The following is a 19,312-nucleotide window of genomic DNA, read 5'->3' on the forward strand; positions in this document are numbered from 1 at the left end:
TGAAGACAATTCATTTGTATATAAACTGAAAATATTTTAAATAAATAAATGTGCTTTAATCTAATTTTGTGTTTTCATTTAGGCTCTATTATAGGAATTATATACATAGGAGTGTCCACAGCATTTCAGAATCAGAATCATGTTTATTTGGCTATTACAATTTCTGAGAGGTACGCGTCAGCGACGGCGTACCCTACGGCGTAGGCACGGCGTCGTTTTGACGCAGAACCATAACTCAGCCTTAAATCAGGTCAAACAAGACATGGAATTTGACCAGAGGTGTATAATCCAGGTGCCATAAAGTAAAATTCCTGTCCAGCAGTTGTTCCAACCAAATACTAAACCAGCTCCTCTGCAGGTAGATGGTAGGTTGTTAGTGAAAACACCTGTTTTAAATGTACTGGCTTATTATGGTTCCGCATTCAATCGTACCCTACGCCATGCTCAAAGTAAAATTTACGAGGAACCGCCATTATCTGTTATTGAACAATTTACAATTAACCATTTACAGGGCAGGGGCCAATTATCAAAGCTATATAACATACTTTTAAACGGTTCGCAGGAAAGTTCCCATTCTCTTGGAGGAATGATCTACAACTAGATATATCCACAGAAGAATGGGAGAAGGCCTGTCATCTAGCCCAAACCCAGAGTATAAACACGAGAGGCAGATTACTACAATACAAATGGCTCTTTAGAACCTACATTACTCCCGTTAAGCTAAATCATTTTAATCCCAACATTCCAGACAATTGCCCTAAACGTAACATAGAAAGAGGTACCTTGCTTCACTGTATATGGGAATGTAAGAAACTCCAGGATTTTTGGAAAGATACCCTTCGCCTGATTTCCAGATTAACAGAGTGTATAATTCCTGTCGAACCTAGATTATGTCTGTTACATACCCTGAAGACTTTGGTGCAAATGCAAAGAAAAGGAAGCTCATAGATTTTTGTTTATTACAAGTAAAAAGGGTAATAGCCTTGAAGTGGAAGGATGTTCAGAGTCCTAATTCCACCCAGTGGTTAAAAGAGATGTCTTCACACCTAGTATTGGAAAAATTAACATACATTCTAAGAGGTAAAGTTGGAGAATTTAATGACATGTGGTCACCCTTTTTACATTTTATGGACAATCTTTTTTTTTTTATTTATTTATTTTTTTTTAATTGTATTCTTTACTTTTGATTATTATTACTGGTTATTTTATGTATTCACATATTTTCTGTTGAGTACTTTTGCTGAGGACCCTGGGGGGAAGGTTGGGGAGGGGGCGGGGTGTTTTTGGGCTTGTTATGTATGTTTTGTATGTTTGTTATAAGAGTGAAAATCAATAAACAGAATTTGAAAAAAAAATAAATAAAAAAATCGTACCCTACGCCGTAGGCTCTGCGTCGATTTAATGCGGAACCATAATTCAGACTTTAAAGGTGTCAACGCGAGCGCGCAGGCTCGTTCACGTGAAGGTGGGCGTGGCCTGCAGCTCTATAGCACTGCGGCTGCTCGCCCACCTGACAGTACTTACTCACCCGGACCACGTTGACGGCCGCAGGGAGAGGCTGCAGAAAAACCCACAACCAGCTAAGAAAAGTCTTCTGTTTGAGGTCATTTGCACTGAGATTTTACAATGGTAAGCATGTTTCATTCAACTGACTTTAAAGACACTCTTGCTTCAAAATGTGTTTAGATGTCTGAGTAAACTTTCATTATTTGAAATAATTTAGGTTAACATTGTGGTGCAGCCGTCCTCATCTGCTCCCTGTGTGGCCTCCTACAACAGGACCACTGCTGTCAGAAATAGCTCCTTTTCCCTCAGAGGCTCGCTGTAAAGTTGAGCCGGCTGCTGTCTGGATAATCCATCTACATTTCCAGCACAGCATGATACAACATATTAAGGCAAATTTAACCAAGATGATGCAATTTTTTGCATTTTCTCTCTAATTGAGATAAAAAATGATTTCTTTCTTTCCTCAAAATGTTTATAATAATTGTCACTTCCTAACAGAGTACAGGTGTGTGGTGAATGTAATGTTTAAGGGATGACGTGCCCAGTAGGGGGGGGGGGATGCATCTCTAACATATTTCACAAGTTCACTGTTCAGCAATACCTTCAAAGTTGCAACAGCAGAGAGTAACACCTTGGTCTCTGGACTCTGTGTCAAGATGTTGCAATAAAGTTCTGATATATGATTTTATTATTCTGTCTCCCTGTTGGGAACTTGAGCAAACGCACACGACCTCGGTGTTCTGTTTGCATTGTGCAGTGTAAACATGGCGTGTATTCGGTTATAAAAACCAAATGCTGTCAGTGTTTACTGAGTACACTGCTAGCTGCAGTGCTGCAGTGCACCTGCATGGATCCAATCAATCAGTTCAGACGTTGGCTCTAAAGTGGAAAGTTACCCTAAAGACCAAAGAGATATAGGTATACGTATTAAAGAATACAATGAAAACAGAGCAGACTTGAAGTAATCACAAGCTTTGCTGTCCTTGGTTCAAGGTAGAAAAGACATACAATCAGTGTGAGTGGGCTGTGTTTTACAAGCACAGAAGGACACATTCAAACTTGTTATGGATGGACAAAAGTAACTTGGCAGCAGAATTTTCGGTGCATGTTATAACAGCCAGCTGTCAACACTGTGAGGAATTTTGGGTCTAGCGTTGCATTTCCTGACAGAACATGTCACAGCACTGTCCATCCTTTCGGCTAACCTTGCATCTTCAGCTCGGAAAAAAAAAAAAGACAAGCTGTCAACCTCGTTGATAACATGTCTTTTTTTTCCCCCTTTTTCCATAATTTACTACTACCTCAGTGGGGCCAGTAATGAGCTTGTGCACCCCCATAGAAAGAGAGCGTGGACAGAACTCTGATTCATCAACATGTCCTCACTGTGAATATTCTCATCAAATTGTTTTGCCTTCTGAGAACCTGACATCATCCTTTTAGTCACAGTGTTTAGTATAGCTATGAGTGTATGTTTTGAAGGAGATGCTGTGAAATAACATTCTGAGGTTGTTGGAATCAAAACATATTTTCCTCATAGGACCTTAAATACAGTTCTCGATGATCCCTGGGAATCCACCAAATGGGGATGTTTTGGTTGACTATGCACGTGCATAGGGTTGGGCCATGGAGTAACATGAATGATGGTACAAAATATTATGTCTGACTGACTTGTAGACATCTTAGCACTGGTTGCAACAAAGGTTTGTATCCACATGGCAGATTTTGATACATTTCAGTTCTTTTTTCCCCCTAAACCACATATGGTAACAATGGGGCATTAAGGGATGTCTGCTCCCATGACTGCTGACCCAAAAAAGCTTTTAACAAATTGCTTTTCTCTTTCGCCATTCTCTCTTCACTCCCTGTTTCCAGCAGGATCCTGAGCACCAATTTCAACCAGTTTTAGTTGCTAACAAAACTGGCTTCTCAAGTCGGTGCGGTCACACCTCAGACATGTATTTTGCCTCGGCCACACACAGACACACCCCGACACACCCTGACAGGCTTGACTCAATAGTTGCGTGATCGGTTGAGAAAGCTTTTGTCTTTTAATCTAGCCCCAAACTACATCCTCATATTTGAGCTTGTGGGGCTTCTTTTTCTTTAAATCGCACTAATCGCCTTCCAAAATAGTTTTGACAAATACTTTAGGCAGATGGGTTTTGAAATCATACTTGGCAACAGCCCCTGTTTGGGGTGCTGACTGTCAAGTGTTTACAGCAACAGTCAGCCCTTGCACCAAAGTGTCAGGTTAGCATGAGGAAACCAAAATAGCTCTGCTCAGCTACAAAATGCAGGGAAGTCATGGAGGGTCATCTTTGAAAAAGGAGAAAAACACAACCGTTGTTTCTCAACGTTGGCTAAATGTAAATATATTTGGAGAAAAGAAAACTGGATTGATAATATTTAGCAGACCTCATAAAGGTCTGGCTTTCAGCACTAACTGATGACAGAAAAGAAGAAAGTCAGGGGATGCGTAAAAATAGCAGCCTGACATGTATGAAGGTGAAAACCAAGTGTGCCATATGTGACAGGTTGTCACAGCTGTATGCACTGGGATTAAAATAAGTGGGCTGGTTAAGTGGTATTTTAATCCTAAATCATGATATTGAAATTGATCCTGCTACCTGAGTGTAGAAAAGAGTTTGACCAATGTATCAGTTTAGTTTGAGTTACTTGATTGATTACCTTAACTTCTTAAAGGAGGTGATGCTGCTAAATGTTTGGATGTCCTTCACTCAACTAAAAAGTGATAGTTGACTATAAAACCCTAATTTAAAAAAAGTGTTCTTGACCAAACTGGGAAATCATTGTTCTTATAAAAATCCTGAACAGGCTTAAAATGATCATCTTTGGTTGGCAGAAATATTTGGGCCATTTCTACAAAACCACTAAAAGGAAAAGAGTGGGAAAAAATGTGACCTTATCTCAACAAAAGTTCTGCTACACTCTGGTCTGAACTCGTGTCAGTATCGGACATATCAGAAATAATTAGGTTGTGTCTCACACAATCAATCAGCAGGAGGAAAATGTGGCTTCCTTGTTTTCCTTCAGTATGAATTTAAAGTGTGGTAGTGTAATGACTTTCTACAGAAGATTAACATACCCTTGTTTTTGCAATCCAAGCAGGATGTAATAGATGAAACAAACTTTTTTAAAGTACTTTTTTGTACATAATCATTTTACACAAATGATTATCCAGAAATATATAGTTGGCTACTGTTGTATGGATGACCTGAATAAGACACAGCATGGTTGATATAGGACTCCTATGGTCCAGCCAGTGGACAAGTGTCCCTTTTTTAACTAGGTCATCTTCATTGCATAAATAGCAAATGCTCATTTGTTCCCTGAACTCAGCCTCCGTTTCAGCTAATGAACAGCCTCATGAGCTCAGAGGGGCTCATCAGTCACATGAAATCCAGGGACAGCTGCAGCAAATACGTGCAACTCGTTCCATCGCTAGTGTTTCTCTGCTGCCCCGTAGTGGCAGACTTCATCAATGACTCCTTTTTGAAACTGTGGATGATTCTAGTTTGGCGCTAAACACGCTTGACCACAATTTGTGGTTTGATGTCTTCAGTGCATTTTGCTCAGCTTTCTTTCTTTCTTTCTGTCTTTCAGCGTGAATGCATCTCCATCCACGTGGGCCAGGCCGGTGTTCAGATGGGGAACACCTGCTGGGAGCTCTACTGTCTCGAGCACGGCATCCAGCCAGACGGTCAGATGCCGAGCAAAAAGGCGATCGGTGGCCACGATGACTCCTTCACAACCTTCTTCAGTGAGACTGGATCTGGGAAATACGTCCCACGGGCAATCTTTGTTGACCTGGAGCCGACTGTCATTGGTCAGTAGTGTGGAGCTCATGTTTTTAATGATTGAGACTGACTGCGTTTACATGCACCCTTTTAAAACCCGAATATTGGCAATACCCCGAATTTGCACGGCCATGTAAACACCAATAACCCCTTTTGAATAACCCGAATTTGCTCATATTCCGGTTTTTAAAAACCCGAATATTACCCCTGGGTTACTCCTTTTAAAACCCGAATATTCGTTCATATAAACGCCAAACGGAATATCCCGATCAAACGGAACATGAATTTGTTTTCTGCGCATGCTCTGTTCGCTAGGAATCCTGGTCTTTTGAGTCCAGGAAGTACTTCTAAACACGGCAAAACGCAAGACCACGCCACACTTTTGGAGTGAGGAGGAGAATAATCACTTCATAAATGTGATGAAGGATATGAACATTTTGGCATTTGTAGACGGTAGAAAGTACGGGGATAGTGAGATTTACAAGAAGGTGAGCGAAAGGTTGCGCGAAGCAGGATTTGTTTTGAATTTGGATACAGGAAGAAAAAGTGGAAATGACGGGAATTCCGTTCTCTCACGTTCTCCGTGCGTCGCTGGTTTGATCCAGATATCCTGAATGATTAATTACCATGTATACAGGGATAACCCTGTTTGCTCACGCATGTAAACGGAATATTCTGAATGTTTCAGTAACCAGAATATTAGCAATAACCCGAATTTTGACGGCATGTAAACGTAGTCACTGTGTGATTTTTTTTTTTTTTTTTTTTTTTTTTTTTTTTTTTTTTTTTTTTTTTTTTTTTAAAGAAGGTGGTTGAAAGTAAATTTGTAGTAAAGGGCTACTTATGAGAACTTATTATAGTTCCTACACTCATTTCTCTTCAAAGTGTTATAGTTCAGGTACCTTCTCAAATAAAAAGTTAATGAATTGGTATTCATGACTGCTGCTCCGTTGACCTTTCTCAGATGAAGTCCGAACAGGAACCTACCGTCAACTCTTTCACCCTGAACAGCTGATTTCAGGAAAGGAGGATGCGGCAAACAACTATGCCCGAGGTCACTACACCATCGGCAGAGAGATCATTGACTCTGTCCTGGACAGGATCCGCAAACTGGTAAGGCACTTGAAGCGTAATCTCCATGTTTTACATGGCAGAAGCTCATTTTCATGAAGCCATGCTCTTAAACAACTTTAAAATCGTTCAGTCCCACACAAGAACTTTTATTCAAAGCCCACTCATGGGTCAGTCCTTTTGTAAATACTTTACAAACATCTAGTGAGCAACCATTTACGGCTCTGTATGTGTGTTACTTCAAGTAAAACAGCTCAAATCAGCCCGTCACACTCCTTCGCACTAGATTCAGAAAGAAAGTGAATGATTTAAAGGTTGCAGAATCAACTCTAATCATCTAAACAGAAATGTACCATTATCATGCACATCTGATAATAATCTTGAGTTTGGAACTTAAGAAACCAGTTTTGTAACTATGTCTTCATACCTACAGGCTGATCAGTGCACCGGTCTCCAAGGCTTCTTGGTTTTCCACTCCTTTGGTGGAGGAACCGGCTCTGGTTTCACCTCCCTGTTGATGGAGAGACTCTCTGTTGATTATGGGAAGAAGTCTAAGCTTGAGTTTGCCATCTACCCGGCACCTCAGGTGTCCACAGCAGTGGTGGAGCCTTACAACTCCATCCTGACCACCCACACCACCCTGGAGCACTCTGACTGTGCTTTCATGGTGGACAATGAAGCCATCTATGACATCTGCCGCAGGAACCTGGACATCGAACGCCCATCCTACACCAATCTCAACCGCCTTATCAGCCAGATCGTCTCATCCATCACAGCCTCACTCCGCTTTGATGGAGCCCTGAATGTTGACCTGACAGAGTTCCAGACCAACTTGGTGCCTTACCCTCGTATCCACTTCCCTCTTGCCACCTACGCGCCCGTCATTTCAGCCGAGAAAGCGTACCACGAGCAGCTGTCTGTGGCCGAGATCACAAACGCCTGCTTCGAGCCAGCCAATCAGATGGTGAAGTGTGACCCGCGTCACGGCAAGTACATGGCCTGCTGTCTGCTGTACCGTGGTGACGTGGTGCCCAAAGATGTCAATGTAGCCATTGCTGCTATCAAGACCAAACGCTCCATTCAGTTTGTGGACTGGTGTCCCACAGGCTTCAAGGTGGGTATCAACTACCAGCCTCCAACTGTGGTTCCTGGAGGAGACCTGGCCAAGGTGCAGAGAGCTGTGTGCATGCTGAGCAACACCACAGCCATCGCTGAGGCCTGGGCCCGACTGGACCACAAGTTTGACCTCATGTACGCCAAGAGGGCCTTCGTCCACTGGTATGTTGGAGAGGGCATGGAGGAAGGAGAGTTCTCCGAGGCAAGAGAAGACATGGCTGCCCTGGAGAAGGATTATGAGGAGGTGGGGATTGATTCATTTGAAGAAGATGAGGAAGGTGAAGAATATTAAAGGGGCTGTGTTGTTATTTTCAGGGAAAACATTAATCTTAGCTACTACAGTATTTATTTAGAAAAACAACCTCCATTTGGTATGCTCGTTTCAAATTCAGAGATATGCTTTTCTTTTAACTTTTTAAGTTTGCCATGAATGTAGGGTCTTAAGTTGTGTTTTTATTCCCTTCAGAATTCTTTCTTTGGCCGGTTTGGGTGTCTTCTTGTTTTTGTATTAAAATTATAAATTTCAGTGGCCTGAATTTGCTTCGTGGTGTTGCTCAATAAATCCTATAAAATATACATCCGTGTCTGTAATTTTTTGGTGTTGGACTTCAAATATTTGATCAAAGGTAAATGTATCCTTTATAATTATTGTGAGCCTTTATGTAAGAGACACATGTCTATGAAAAGAATTTTCAGTAAAGTTACTGTAATTAGAAAATGTAAACTAATCTAAAATTGAATGTCAGCAACACAGAATTGGAACAATTTGAGGAATGGATTTTTGCCATTGTATTGCATCGTTGTTTAAATTTCACTTTTTAATTGCTCAGTAACCAAGAATATCACTTGTAGTTTTAGGGAAGAGGAAGCTGTTTCCATCCAATACAATTACAGTATTTCAGCAGACTTGTCATTGTGTGATTGTTTACTATAAAATTTCAGTCAGTTGTTGACTGCATGTACTTTTTTTTTTTTTTTTTTTCTTAAAGGTAACATATCCTCCTCAAAATTCAAATATACACCCCTGCATCAGTGGTTGGAACTAAAGATTTCAAATTTGGACTCATCAGACCAAATCACAGATTTCCACGGGTCTAATGTCCATTCCTTGTGTTCTTTAGCCCAAATAGCCTTCTGCTTGTTGCCTGTGTTTAGCAGTGGTTTCCTAGCAGCTATTCTACCATGAAGGCCTGATTCACACAGTCTCCTCTTAACAGTTGTTCTAGAGATTTGTCTGCTGCTAGAAATGGGTGGCATTGCTGGGGCCTCATTTATAAAAGAGTGCGGAGGATTCATACTAAAAGTGTACGTGCGCTCAAAAAACGAAAATGGCGTGCGCACAAAGAAAAACCTGATTTATAAAACCGTGTGCATGCAATGTTCGCTTTATAAATCAGAGTCCAGCTGGAAGGTTGCGCACGTGAATTCGCCTCATATCCCGCCCTCTACACGCCCACTTTTTACCAAGAGTGGGCAATGCAAAGTACTTGATGACTGTATTAGCATATGAATGAGCCTGCTGAGCATGCGCAGAGGCTTCCTGCAGCCTGTTTCTGCTGCGCGTCAGGATGAATGAGACGTGTCGAGCCAGGCCACCGTGCCACTAAATTTCACGGAGACCGAGATCGAGATGTTGTGGATGAGGTGGAGGCCAGGAAAACAGATATTATTTGGTGGTCACAGTAGTGGGTGGCATCACTTGCAAAAAGAAAGCGAGTGAGTGGCAGCACGTCGTTGCTGCGCTGTAAACACTGTGAGTGCCAAGGACAGATCTGTGGCAGAAATAAAAAAGTGGTGCGATCTGAAGGTGGAGGCCAAGAGGAAAGTGGCCCAGCACTTATTTGTTATGTCCTCAGTCACTCTCCCGTTGGAAGCGGTGGGTGACGAGGAGGTTCTCAGTGTCGTGCCAAAAAGTGATTGCCTGCCAGAATCTGATTTCTGGCCGCGGGAGCTGTGCTTCAAACACAGAAACTTCATTTCACCACCTCACCGTCTGCGTCGCCAGTTCCCCATATCTTCAAAATGTTTGTGCGCTGGGATCAAATTTTGAGTAAAGATACGCACATTTTTCCGTTCGTTTTTTTTTTTAAATCCCAACCTTTGCGTAGAAGGTGGCGTGCGCATCTTTCAAGCCCTGTTTTGTGTGCACGCAAGCTTTATAAATGAGGCCCCTGGTCTCTAATCTGAACTGCTCTTAACTTGCGATTTCTGAGGCTGGTGACTCGGATGAACTTATCCTCCACAGCAGAGGTGACTCTTGGGGCCAATCCCAATACACCCCCTACTTTCTACCACTAGCCCTCCCTCACTACCACTACCCCTAAAAAAGAAGCCACAAATTTTAGGGCACTTGTAATCTTCCCAGGGCCCTGTCCCAATACACCCACTACCCCTACTTTTCAGCACTACCCCTAAATTTTGCATGCTACGTCTTGCTACAAAAACCCTCGCTCTGTAGGGCTAGATTCATAACCACTCGCACTCGTTTTCCGCACTCCCCCTAGATGAAAAGAGGAATTGGGAGACCACTACACTCACGGGAACGTGCAAAATTTAGGGGTAGGGGTGAAAAGTAGGGGTAGTGGGTGTATTGTGACTGGGCCTTGGTCTTCCTTTCCTGGGACGGTCCTCATGTGAGCCAGTTTCTTTGTAGCACTTGATGGTTTTTGCGACTGCACTTGGGGACACTTTTTTTTTTCCCAATTTTTCAGACTGACTGACCTTAATTTCAATGATGGCCACTCATTTTTCTTTACTTAGCTTCTTTTTTTCTTGCCATAATACAAATTCTAACAGTCTATAGGGCTTGGTCGTCTTGACGTCATCACTTGGCGGACCCGCCATTTCCGATGCTACATTAGCTGCTCTTCGGACCCCTGCGCACTGTGTACAGATGTGCTCCCCCTTCGTTTTGTTTTACTTGTAATCGTTACTTTCCGTTATTCTGTAAATCATGGTAACCCTTGCTGTGTTGTGGGATGCAGCAGCTCCACACATAACAGACGTGGGGAAAAGATCGCTAATGGTGTAACTTTTCACTGCTTTCCTACTTGGAAGCAGAGCCACGGAGACCAAGCATCTGAGATAACTAAAGGCTGATTTATGGATCCACGTTACACCAACGCAGACGTACGGTGCGCGTCGCCGCGTACCCTACGCCATTGGCTCTGCGTCGATTTAACGCAGAACCATAATTCAGGCTTAAGAGTCGTCGGCTCGCTTGGATCGCGGCTGTAAGACGACCAAACATAACCTTCCACAGTATCCCGATTTCGATGAGTCTGCTCCCTGCATTTTCATTCTGGTAAGTTAAAGATAGTGTACGGTTATCTTTTTATACATTGTCTCTCCTTCAACCGTGACACCACACACATACACAGAAGCGCGCACACAAACACACTTCACATAAAGGGAGGACAGTAGTGGAACAGGTTTTTTGTACTAAATATATCACAGTGAGGTGGAATAAAGCTGCTCCAGAGGAAGAACGAACTTCTGTGTCAACAGGGTTTTTATAACAAGTTGAAAACATCTTTTGTTGGCCCTGTGGCTTAGTTGGTCAAAGCGCCTGTCTTGTAAACAGGAGATCCTGGGTTCAAATCCCAGCAGAGCCTTTATACTCCTTAACACAAAAGTAAGGATGTAACTCCTGTTTGTGGTTTAAAACCACAGATGTATCCAATTTCTGGGTTTTCCACATGTTTGGATAAATGTTTGGGATGAAACTGCTTGTCAACACTTACAGTGTTTCTCAGTGTAGCAAGTGCTTCTTCTAACATTTCCTAAGCACTAGAAAGCAGACTGAACTCTCCTGACATTTTAACAGCTCTCATTCATATTGAGATGATTATTGTTGCTCCTCAGTGAACAGTCGTTGGCTGACCGTCGCTGCCAGGGGTACTTGAGAAAGCTTTGATCCAGTCAGGAGTGGGTACAAAGAGAGAGCTCTGTTCATTCCAATGTCAATGACAGTTGTCATTATCAAACCTCTCCAGGTCTATGGTCTCTTTCTAAGAGGATGTTGTAAAGCAATGGATGACATAGCCCTGCGATGGACTGGCGACCTGTCCAGGGTGAACCCCTGCCTTTCGCGTGAAATCAGCTGGGATGGGCTCCAGCAGACCCACGCGACCCTGCAGAGGATAAAGCGGGTATAGATAATGGATGAATGAATGGATGACATACAACACGTGTCTAATGGCGCTTTTGCACTAGTCCCGCCTTCGCCCGGCTTGGCTCGGTTCAGCCCCGTCTTGCACGTTTGCACTAGGGGCTGAGACGGGTAGAGCCGCTCCAAGGCGATACTTTTTCTGTAACCATTCTGGCCAGGTTCTTTGCGGGCTGAGCCGGGACTATTTCCGACGTCACCACCCTCCGCGCCACTGATTGGTCGGGGGGCGGGGCCGTCAAACGTTTGAATCAGGAAGCGGGAGTCAGCGCGAGAGCGCTGACTCCCGCTTCGAGAGCGATTTTATTATAAAGCGCAAAACGTCTGTTTGGTGATAAAACTCTGAGGTGCAGATGTTCATAAACCTGGTGACTGACGAGAGAATTAAAAAAGGGATGTAGACGGGCTGTTTTACTCTCAGCCGCTCGCGGCTCCAGCTGATTTCTGATCAGCGCCGACATGAACAAAGCGGTTGCGCAATCGAGTACGTCACAGCAGCTTCACCACAACCCGCCCACTTCTCCCCTGGCTGTGGAAAAACACACGGGTAGAGGCGGGTAAAGGCGTGACGAGCCGAGTCGGGCCGAGTAAGTCCTAGTGCAAAAGTGCCATAACTGAATATACATACAGAGAGCAGAGTCACAGGAGGACCACATGGCCTAATGGACAAGGCGTCTGACTTCGGATCAGAAGATTGAGGGTTCAAGTCCCTCTGTGGTTAAAGACAGGTATTCCTGGTTATGCTCTTATGACCATGGAACAAGGTCTCCATCACAAACACAGATGTATCTCTGATGCAAACTGTGCAAGACTCCTTGTGTTTGATGATGGTTGGGGGGATCTTATCTGAAGACCGAGGTTGTTCTCCCGTTGATCCAAGCCATCAAATAACTAACAACCTTTTAATGCTATTGATCAACGTTGAATACTATAAAACAATGTTCATATGTAATTGTTTCTTCCCCCTCTTTTAATAGACATTCAAGTGGTTGACAGTTAATCCAGTTTAGAGGCAGATCTGTATTTTCAATTGTGTTGATAACTGTTTACTATCAAATCAAATTAACCTTTTTCTCTGAAATATTACAATGCTCTTCCTCCAACTTCAGTTTAAAGCTTCTACAAGTTTACAATCATTACAAGGAAAGTATTACTGTGTGCAATGTAACAACATTTCCGCTGTTGTGATAAAACCCATTAAATACTCTTTAATATGTTTCTACCAACTCGGTGCACACCTTGGGCATCCAAGACATGATCTAAGGCTCATCTATTCTGGAATGCAACATGGCCTTCTCTTCAACTGAGAAAGCGTGCATACCCTCAGAGGTCAATTCTGTGACATGTTCGAGAATCAGAGCTAAAACGTCAATATGATGAGCCAATTTAACGGTTAACCAAGGAACGAGACCCTCAAGGAATTTCGCCCCTGAAATACGATGAGTGTGGCTGAAAAGATCACACTAAGAAACTTGAGTGCTGGAATAAAAATGTAGATAATTAGTGTGATGGTACGACAACTTATCATAAATGCCCACGTGTGGAAGGAGTTTTGCTACATAACACGTGCTACACCTCCTTGGAGGCAAAACCTGGTAAGCATGGCTGCCACAAATACACACGTGACGTTGTGAACAACAAAATCCATCTGAAGTGGGTAGCCGGACCTGCGGATTATCATTAACCCCACAACAACTCAAAGATTTTCAACCATGACATTTAAACCTCCTGAGCCCCATGGAAGCATGTATCATGTGTGCACATGTGTGTTCCTCAAGTGGCAAGTCCGACAAGATCACACACACTATTCAGTTCAGTTGAGTTCAGTTCAACTTTATTGTACCCAAAGGTAAATTTGCCTTGCAAAAAGGTGGTCTAGACTCTAGTGAGTCTATTTCCCAACGGCAGATCATTTGAGGAGCACCGTCGGTAGAAACACATAGGAACCTTGTGAATCGTGGGATTAATTGAAAACATTGGTGAAAAAATCTTCTTGTTGTTATACTGCACAGTAACATTTTAAGCTCTAATAATAGAACCAGAATGATTAGGAATGGACACACTACAGGCCCCGATCGAACCAGTCACATCAGCAATCTTTTGATAACCATCAGCGTCTTTTGCCCCCCAATATCCCTGAGTAAAAGACATTTTTTCTCCCAGCATCTCCGCACCTGTAAGGGGGAATCGAGTGAGGGGATCTGATTCTTGAGATAAGTTTGGTAAAGCAGAACAAACACAACAACTATTGCTCTGGTAATCTGTGTGGCTGACAGGAACTTTCATTTCCCTGCCACTGGACAGATGAGTCCAACTCCTGGGACGTCTGGACTAAATCCTGGTGTCAGATAACCCAGCAGCATTAACATTAGACCCCGTCCACACGTAGCCGGGTATTTTTAAAAACGAATATTTCCCCCCTCCGTTTATAAAAAAATTTGCATCCACACATAACCGAAGATCTGCGTTTTCGACCACATTCATAAGCATTCTAACCTGTAGATCGTCTGCGGCTCCCGGGAAGCTGTACCTCCGCGGCGCAGCTGGCACCGCGGGCACCGGGGCTCCGCGGGCACCGTAGGGTGCGCGTCGCCGCGTACCCTACGGCGTAGCCTCTGCGTCGGTGTAACGCAGTAAGCGGTGGTCAAGACCAGAGACCATTTATTTAATAAATAGCTTGGAGAACAGATGCTGCATCATCTTTCTGTAGTTAACAAAAGTCGCACGTCAGAGCAGATTTGTTGTTGTTTTGGCGCATAATGTGACGTTCGAAAACGCAAAACTCCGGTTGTGTGTGTCTACACGCATCTACATAAACTGAGTTTTCAAAAATCTTCACATTGCCCGGAGTTTTTTTAAACCTTCGTTTATTTGCGTTTTCGTGTGGATGACAGGTCAAAACGTAGGAAAATATCTCCGGTTTAGCAGATATCCGCAGATATCCGGCTACGTGTGGACGGGGTCTTAGTATCAGGTGAGTCAGTGGCAGAAGAATCATAAACCCATGAAATAATAAAATCAATCAGCACTGACCTTGTGGTTAAGCCACAAATAGTATCCCTCAAACTGACACACAGACTTCTGAAGAGATGCCAGGATCAGTGTTGGTACCCCGAAGACACCATCTCTCAAACAGCTGGAACAGGAGCCGGGGCAGGGGCAGGTGTGTGTGTCATTGTCAGTCTCTATTTAGAGCAAAACAATGTTCAGCACCTCCAACATCAGCAGAAATCCTTAAAAAAGTGGTAATCCCCTGTTGCAGATTTACTGAAGTAAGCTTTCAATCTAAAGCCTAAGGCTTCACTTTGCTATTCTGTATCTGGAGTTTCCGGAAACCTTCTTACCATGGGTACCGTGGATCCAGGTCACTCGCTCAGCTTTCTTCACAGCAGTACTGTAGATGTACTAGAAGCAACCGGAAAGGACTATTCCACCTCACACATTCCCAGATTGCAGGTTTTGTAATATGCTAAAACATAATTCTTACAGACTCAGCAAATGGAAGGATACCGTGTCCAGGGACGTCCACATCCATCGGAGGAGGCATGCCAAAAAGAAGGTTGATCCCCAAGAATTTCCCCACTTGGGAGAGTTGATTAACAAAATGAGCACCATTATCAATGGAAAGCCTAGAAGGAATACCCCACGGGGGCAAGAGTTCAGATACTAAAGCTTTTGCCACAGTGGAGCTGTCAGCCTTAGAGGATGGGAAAACTAGACTATTTCTTTCCCTCACTCGGTGTGGCGGTTCAATTAAATCAAGCATCACATGATCAAGTGGACAGTCTGGTTGAGGATGTGCAGCCCCAGGCATGCTCACTCCACCTGCTGCATTATGGGAAGCACAGGTGGCACAAGCTTGACAATACTGTTGAGCATGGGACGAAACCCCCTTTGTGAACCAGTATTTATTAAGCGTAGCCAGCATGACCCCCTTTGATGCATGATCCAGCCCATGTGTTAATTTTGCAAAATGTGGCAAAATGTGTTTGGAAAACAGGGTTTTGATCAGCCTACCAGCAGATATCACCGTCTAAGTGGCAGTCTGCCCCCTTACAAAGACACTTCTAATCGTTAGTGGCAAAAGTCTGCACTGTCAGAGCTCACGTTATAACGCGTTACGTAGAGTGACACTTGCCAGGTGACTCCAAGTTACACAGAAAACCTGCATCATCTCTACCAGAAGGTAAGGTGCAGTTTCTGTTTCTGAAAGCCATCAGTATGAACATCAGTTCAGATAAATAACTGCTAATAGAGACTCTGTGTTAATCCCTAAACTGTCTTTATTGAACATCTGACTGGTGCTGTCTTTTGTCACTGAGTAGAAAATGTCTTACCACTAAATTGCTGAAGTTGTCCAGATGTATTTGTCCATTAAGGTAGATCGTAGTAACCCACTGAATCCCTTAACGGACTATCTCAGGGACTTTAAATCATGGAAGAAGCTTCATGAAAACAAGACGGAGATATTTGGTTTGGGAGGTTTGATCTTCTTCCAAATCATGTTTCTATACAGTTTGCCCTCTATGATCAGATTAGTGTTATTTAAACAACCTCAGAGGATATCAGAACAGGCTCTGTGGTGCAATGGTAGTGCGTCTGACTCCAGATCAGAAGGTTATGTGTTCAACTCACATCAGGGTCATAATGAAGTTTCAGTTTCATTTTATCCATCCTCACGAGTTCACCAACCAGACAAACTTTAGCAGCCACAGAAAACTTTGATATGTACCTGGAATTATTCAAGTCTGCCCATACGCCTGCCTTGAAGAAAGGAGGAACAAAAGATAATCTTTAAAAAAAACACATTTCATTTGTTCATCAGGAGACGCAAGGCAAATGTATTTGTACACCACATTTCACGTACAATTCAAAGTGCTTTTATAAAAACATTTTAAAAAATGAGGATTAAAAAGATGTGTCAAAGTGATAAAGTAAAATCATCCAGCCTAAAAAAGGATCTAAATTGTCTGATTCTGCATATTCACAGATGACAGGTTGTTGTGGCCGAGTGGTTAAGGCGATGGACTCGAAATCCATTGGGGATCCCCGCGCAGGTTCAAATCCTGCCAACAACGATTAATATTACAATTGGGAAAAAAAGGCTTGTTAAATATTGGATGTTTTAACCTCAGACAAAACCGCCATTTAAAACTCGTCGATCAGGGGCCTCATGTACAAAGAGTGCGGCGCACCAAAAACGTCCGTACACCACTTTCTACGCTCACAGTCTGATGTTCAAAAAGTTGTGGTGCTTCACGCAACGATCAATTCATGGTGTGTGCTCATTTCTAAGGTTTTGTCTGTTTGCGACACTCACTGGCGATGCAGTGAAGTCCAAAATATGAAGAAACATGACCTCACCAATAAATTCACTCGCTCTTATAACTATTAGGAAACTGGTATAAGTAAGTTTAGAAATGTAGGATAAAAAGCACAATATGCATAAAATACTTCCCAATCAAGGACAATGAATCCCATGCCAGTACCTGTGGAGCAAAGTAAGTGGTGAATGTCCTTTGCATGTAACATCACATTTTTTAGTTTTCTGTGATTAGATGGTATTCATTGAAACCATTCTTAGCTTTAGTCCTGTACGGAGCCCGAATGCTGGACCTGATATTTTCCATTTTGTGTTGTTTCCTACAGATACAAGAACCAACACAAAATCCAATAGATGACATCTCACAGTAAAAAAACAAAAGGGATCATGACACTTTACTGCCAAAATATCTATCCATCTTTTAAGATGTTGTTTATTTTAACAGTGAACAAGATATTTTGTGTTGGGTTAACTCAAAAGTTGAGAGGGGAAAGACCATCTACATTTGTAGGGACAACATGCCTGAGAGAGGTCTAAAACTTTGACAGCGGCAGAAAACTGGAGGCCCAGCAAATGAACTGAAAATCACCTTGATAGGAGAAGCTAGCATTGACACCAGGGCATTAAGGAAGGAGTTCCTGACTGGTAAGTAGTAAGCTCGTCATAAGTGTGTAATACTTTCAAGTCAACAAAAAAACACTGACTGAAACTGTTCTGTGGTTTAATTTTTCTCCACAGAGAACGTAGTGGGGAAACCTATTTCATAGGGGGCACCTATTTCAGGTTTTTTACTCTCATTCATATTCTTATATTAACGAATGCTTATTTATGTACGTTTACACAATGGTGTGTACAACTACGCAATGCTTGAGGAAGAATAGACAACATTAAAATGATATTGCTCATGGTGCACCTCTACATATGTTACCTTTCAAAGACATGTTGACACTGTGACTTTGGGAACATAATAAGTAGCCATTCCAGACAGGAGCTTGTCTCTTTCTTTCTCTTTTCTGTAGCGTGAGGCACCTTGGTATACAAGTAGAGATCAGGTTTTGGTCTGAATGATATGATCTCTGGGAATGATTGATAAATTCCTCCCATAAATTCCTGAATATCCAAGACTGTGTTTGGCTGTTAACTGAAGATTGGGGTTCTGAGGTTGTTGGTTCAAACCAACTGACCAGTTTATAAAACAGCAGTACTGATGTCCACCTGGTTCTTTTACTTTCTAATATTTTTCAGGTTTAGACTGGGAGGATCCACCACAAAACCGTACTAACGAAACACTAACAGAAACCCCTTCAAGAGAGTGTCACGTGTGTCCCTGATGGTCTACAGGCTTGGATTTGGTGCTTTCGCGTGTTAGGCGAATGTGATAACCACAACACTAAGGAAACTGACATGCTTTGAAATCAGTGGGCATAGTGAAAAAAAATCCTGTAAAAATATCTCTGCTACAATTCCAGACAGCAAGATGGATACTGCAGGTTTTCTCCTGGACGCTTTGAAAGACTCATGCTGAGGAACATATTTTATCTGTTGCTTCTCTTCAAATCTTTCAACATTGGATTTGAAGTTACCTTCAAAACAATTATATTAGAAATAAATGTATGGCTTTACATAAGTTGTCCGGTTGTGGTAGAATAAAAAATCATCCACCACAGAGATGTCATGAAAACAAACTATTGAGAAAAAACAATGTTTTCCCTTATTTTAAAGCAAAGCCAAAGCTACAGTACGTGACCAGGGGCTTCATTTATAAAGCTTGCATGCGCACAAAACAGGGCTTGAAAGATACGCACGCCACCTTCTACGCAAAGTTTGGGATTTAAAAAAAAAACAACTTTGTGCTCTACAAATAAACTTGCCTTGCCTTACAACAAAACAAGTGTGTTTTGACTAGCTTCTATAAGTATATAAGCCTATAAGTTGCCGAAAAGGAGCAACATGGACTGTTTATAGTTTAATACTTACCGGAAAAAAAGAGAGACTTTCAGAATTGTTTATTTAAAAAAAAATAAATAAATAAATTATTGACACGATTCTAAATTGTTGTTTTGAAAACTTTAAGTTTGCACTTTAATATTTTCTTATGGCAGAAGCAAGTATAAAAAAAAAGTTAAATAGAGTTTAATAAGTAAAGTCACTATGTTTGGGAGAAACTAGTCAAAACACACTTGTTTTGTTGTAAGGGCTAAAAATAAATATTATTATAATAATAATATTATTATAAATATTATTTCTAAAGATGGGGTAAAGATGTGATGTTACGAATGTGACAAGAAAACCACATTTCCCAGCATGCCA

General features: G+C 42.3%; 1 protein-coding gene and 4 non-coding genes across 5 annotated transcripts; all 5 read left to right on the forward strand.

The window, feature by feature from the left end:
- Positions 1 to 1,489: 1,489 nt before the first annotated feature.
- LOC133446033 (tubulin alpha chain-like) lies at positions 1,490 to 8,087 on the forward strand. Its single transcript, XM_061723720.1, has 4 exons — positions 1,490 to 1,629; positions 5,131 to 5,353; positions 6,289 to 6,437; positions 6,829 to 8,087. Exons 1-4 carry the CDS (start codon positions 1,627 to 1,629, stop codon positions 7,801 to 7,803), a joined length of 1,350 nt encoding a protein of 449 aa, XP_061579704.1. The 5' UTR covers positions 1,490 to 1,626; the 3' UTR covers positions 7,804 to 8,087.
- Positions 8,088 to 11,051: 2,964 nt separating this feature from the next.
- Positions 11,052 to 11,125, forward strand: trnat-ugu (transfer RNA threonine (anticodon UGU)). Its single transcript has one exon. It is a non-coding gene; the product is annotated as a tRNA-Thr (tRNA).
- A 1,202-nt stretch (positions 11,126 to 12,327) lies between these two features.
- Positions 12,328 to 12,400, forward strand: trnar-ucg (transfer RNA arginine (anticodon UCG)). Its single transcript has one exon. It is a non-coding gene; the product is annotated as a tRNA-Arg (tRNA).
- A 3,852-nt stretch (positions 12,401 to 16,252) lies between these two features.
- On the forward strand, positions 16,253 to 16,324 carry trnaw-cca (transfer RNA tryptophan (anticodon CCA)). The gene has a single exon. It is a non-coding gene; the product is annotated as a tRNA-Trp (tRNA).
- Positions 16,325 to 16,676: 352 nt separating this feature from the next.
- trnas-cga (transfer RNA serine (anticodon CGA)) lies at positions 16,677 to 16,757 on the forward strand. Its single transcript has one exon. It is a non-coding gene; the product is annotated as a tRNA-Ser (tRNA).
- Positions 16,758 to 19,312: the final 2,555 nt, after the last annotated feature.

This window comes from Cololabis saira, chromosome 6 (assembly GCF_033807715.1).
Source record: "Cololabis saira isolate AMF1-May2022 chromosome 6, fColSai1.1, whole genome shotgun sequence".
NCBI lineage: Eukaryota > Metazoa > Chordata > Actinopteri > Beloniformes > Belonidae > Cololabis > Cololabis saira.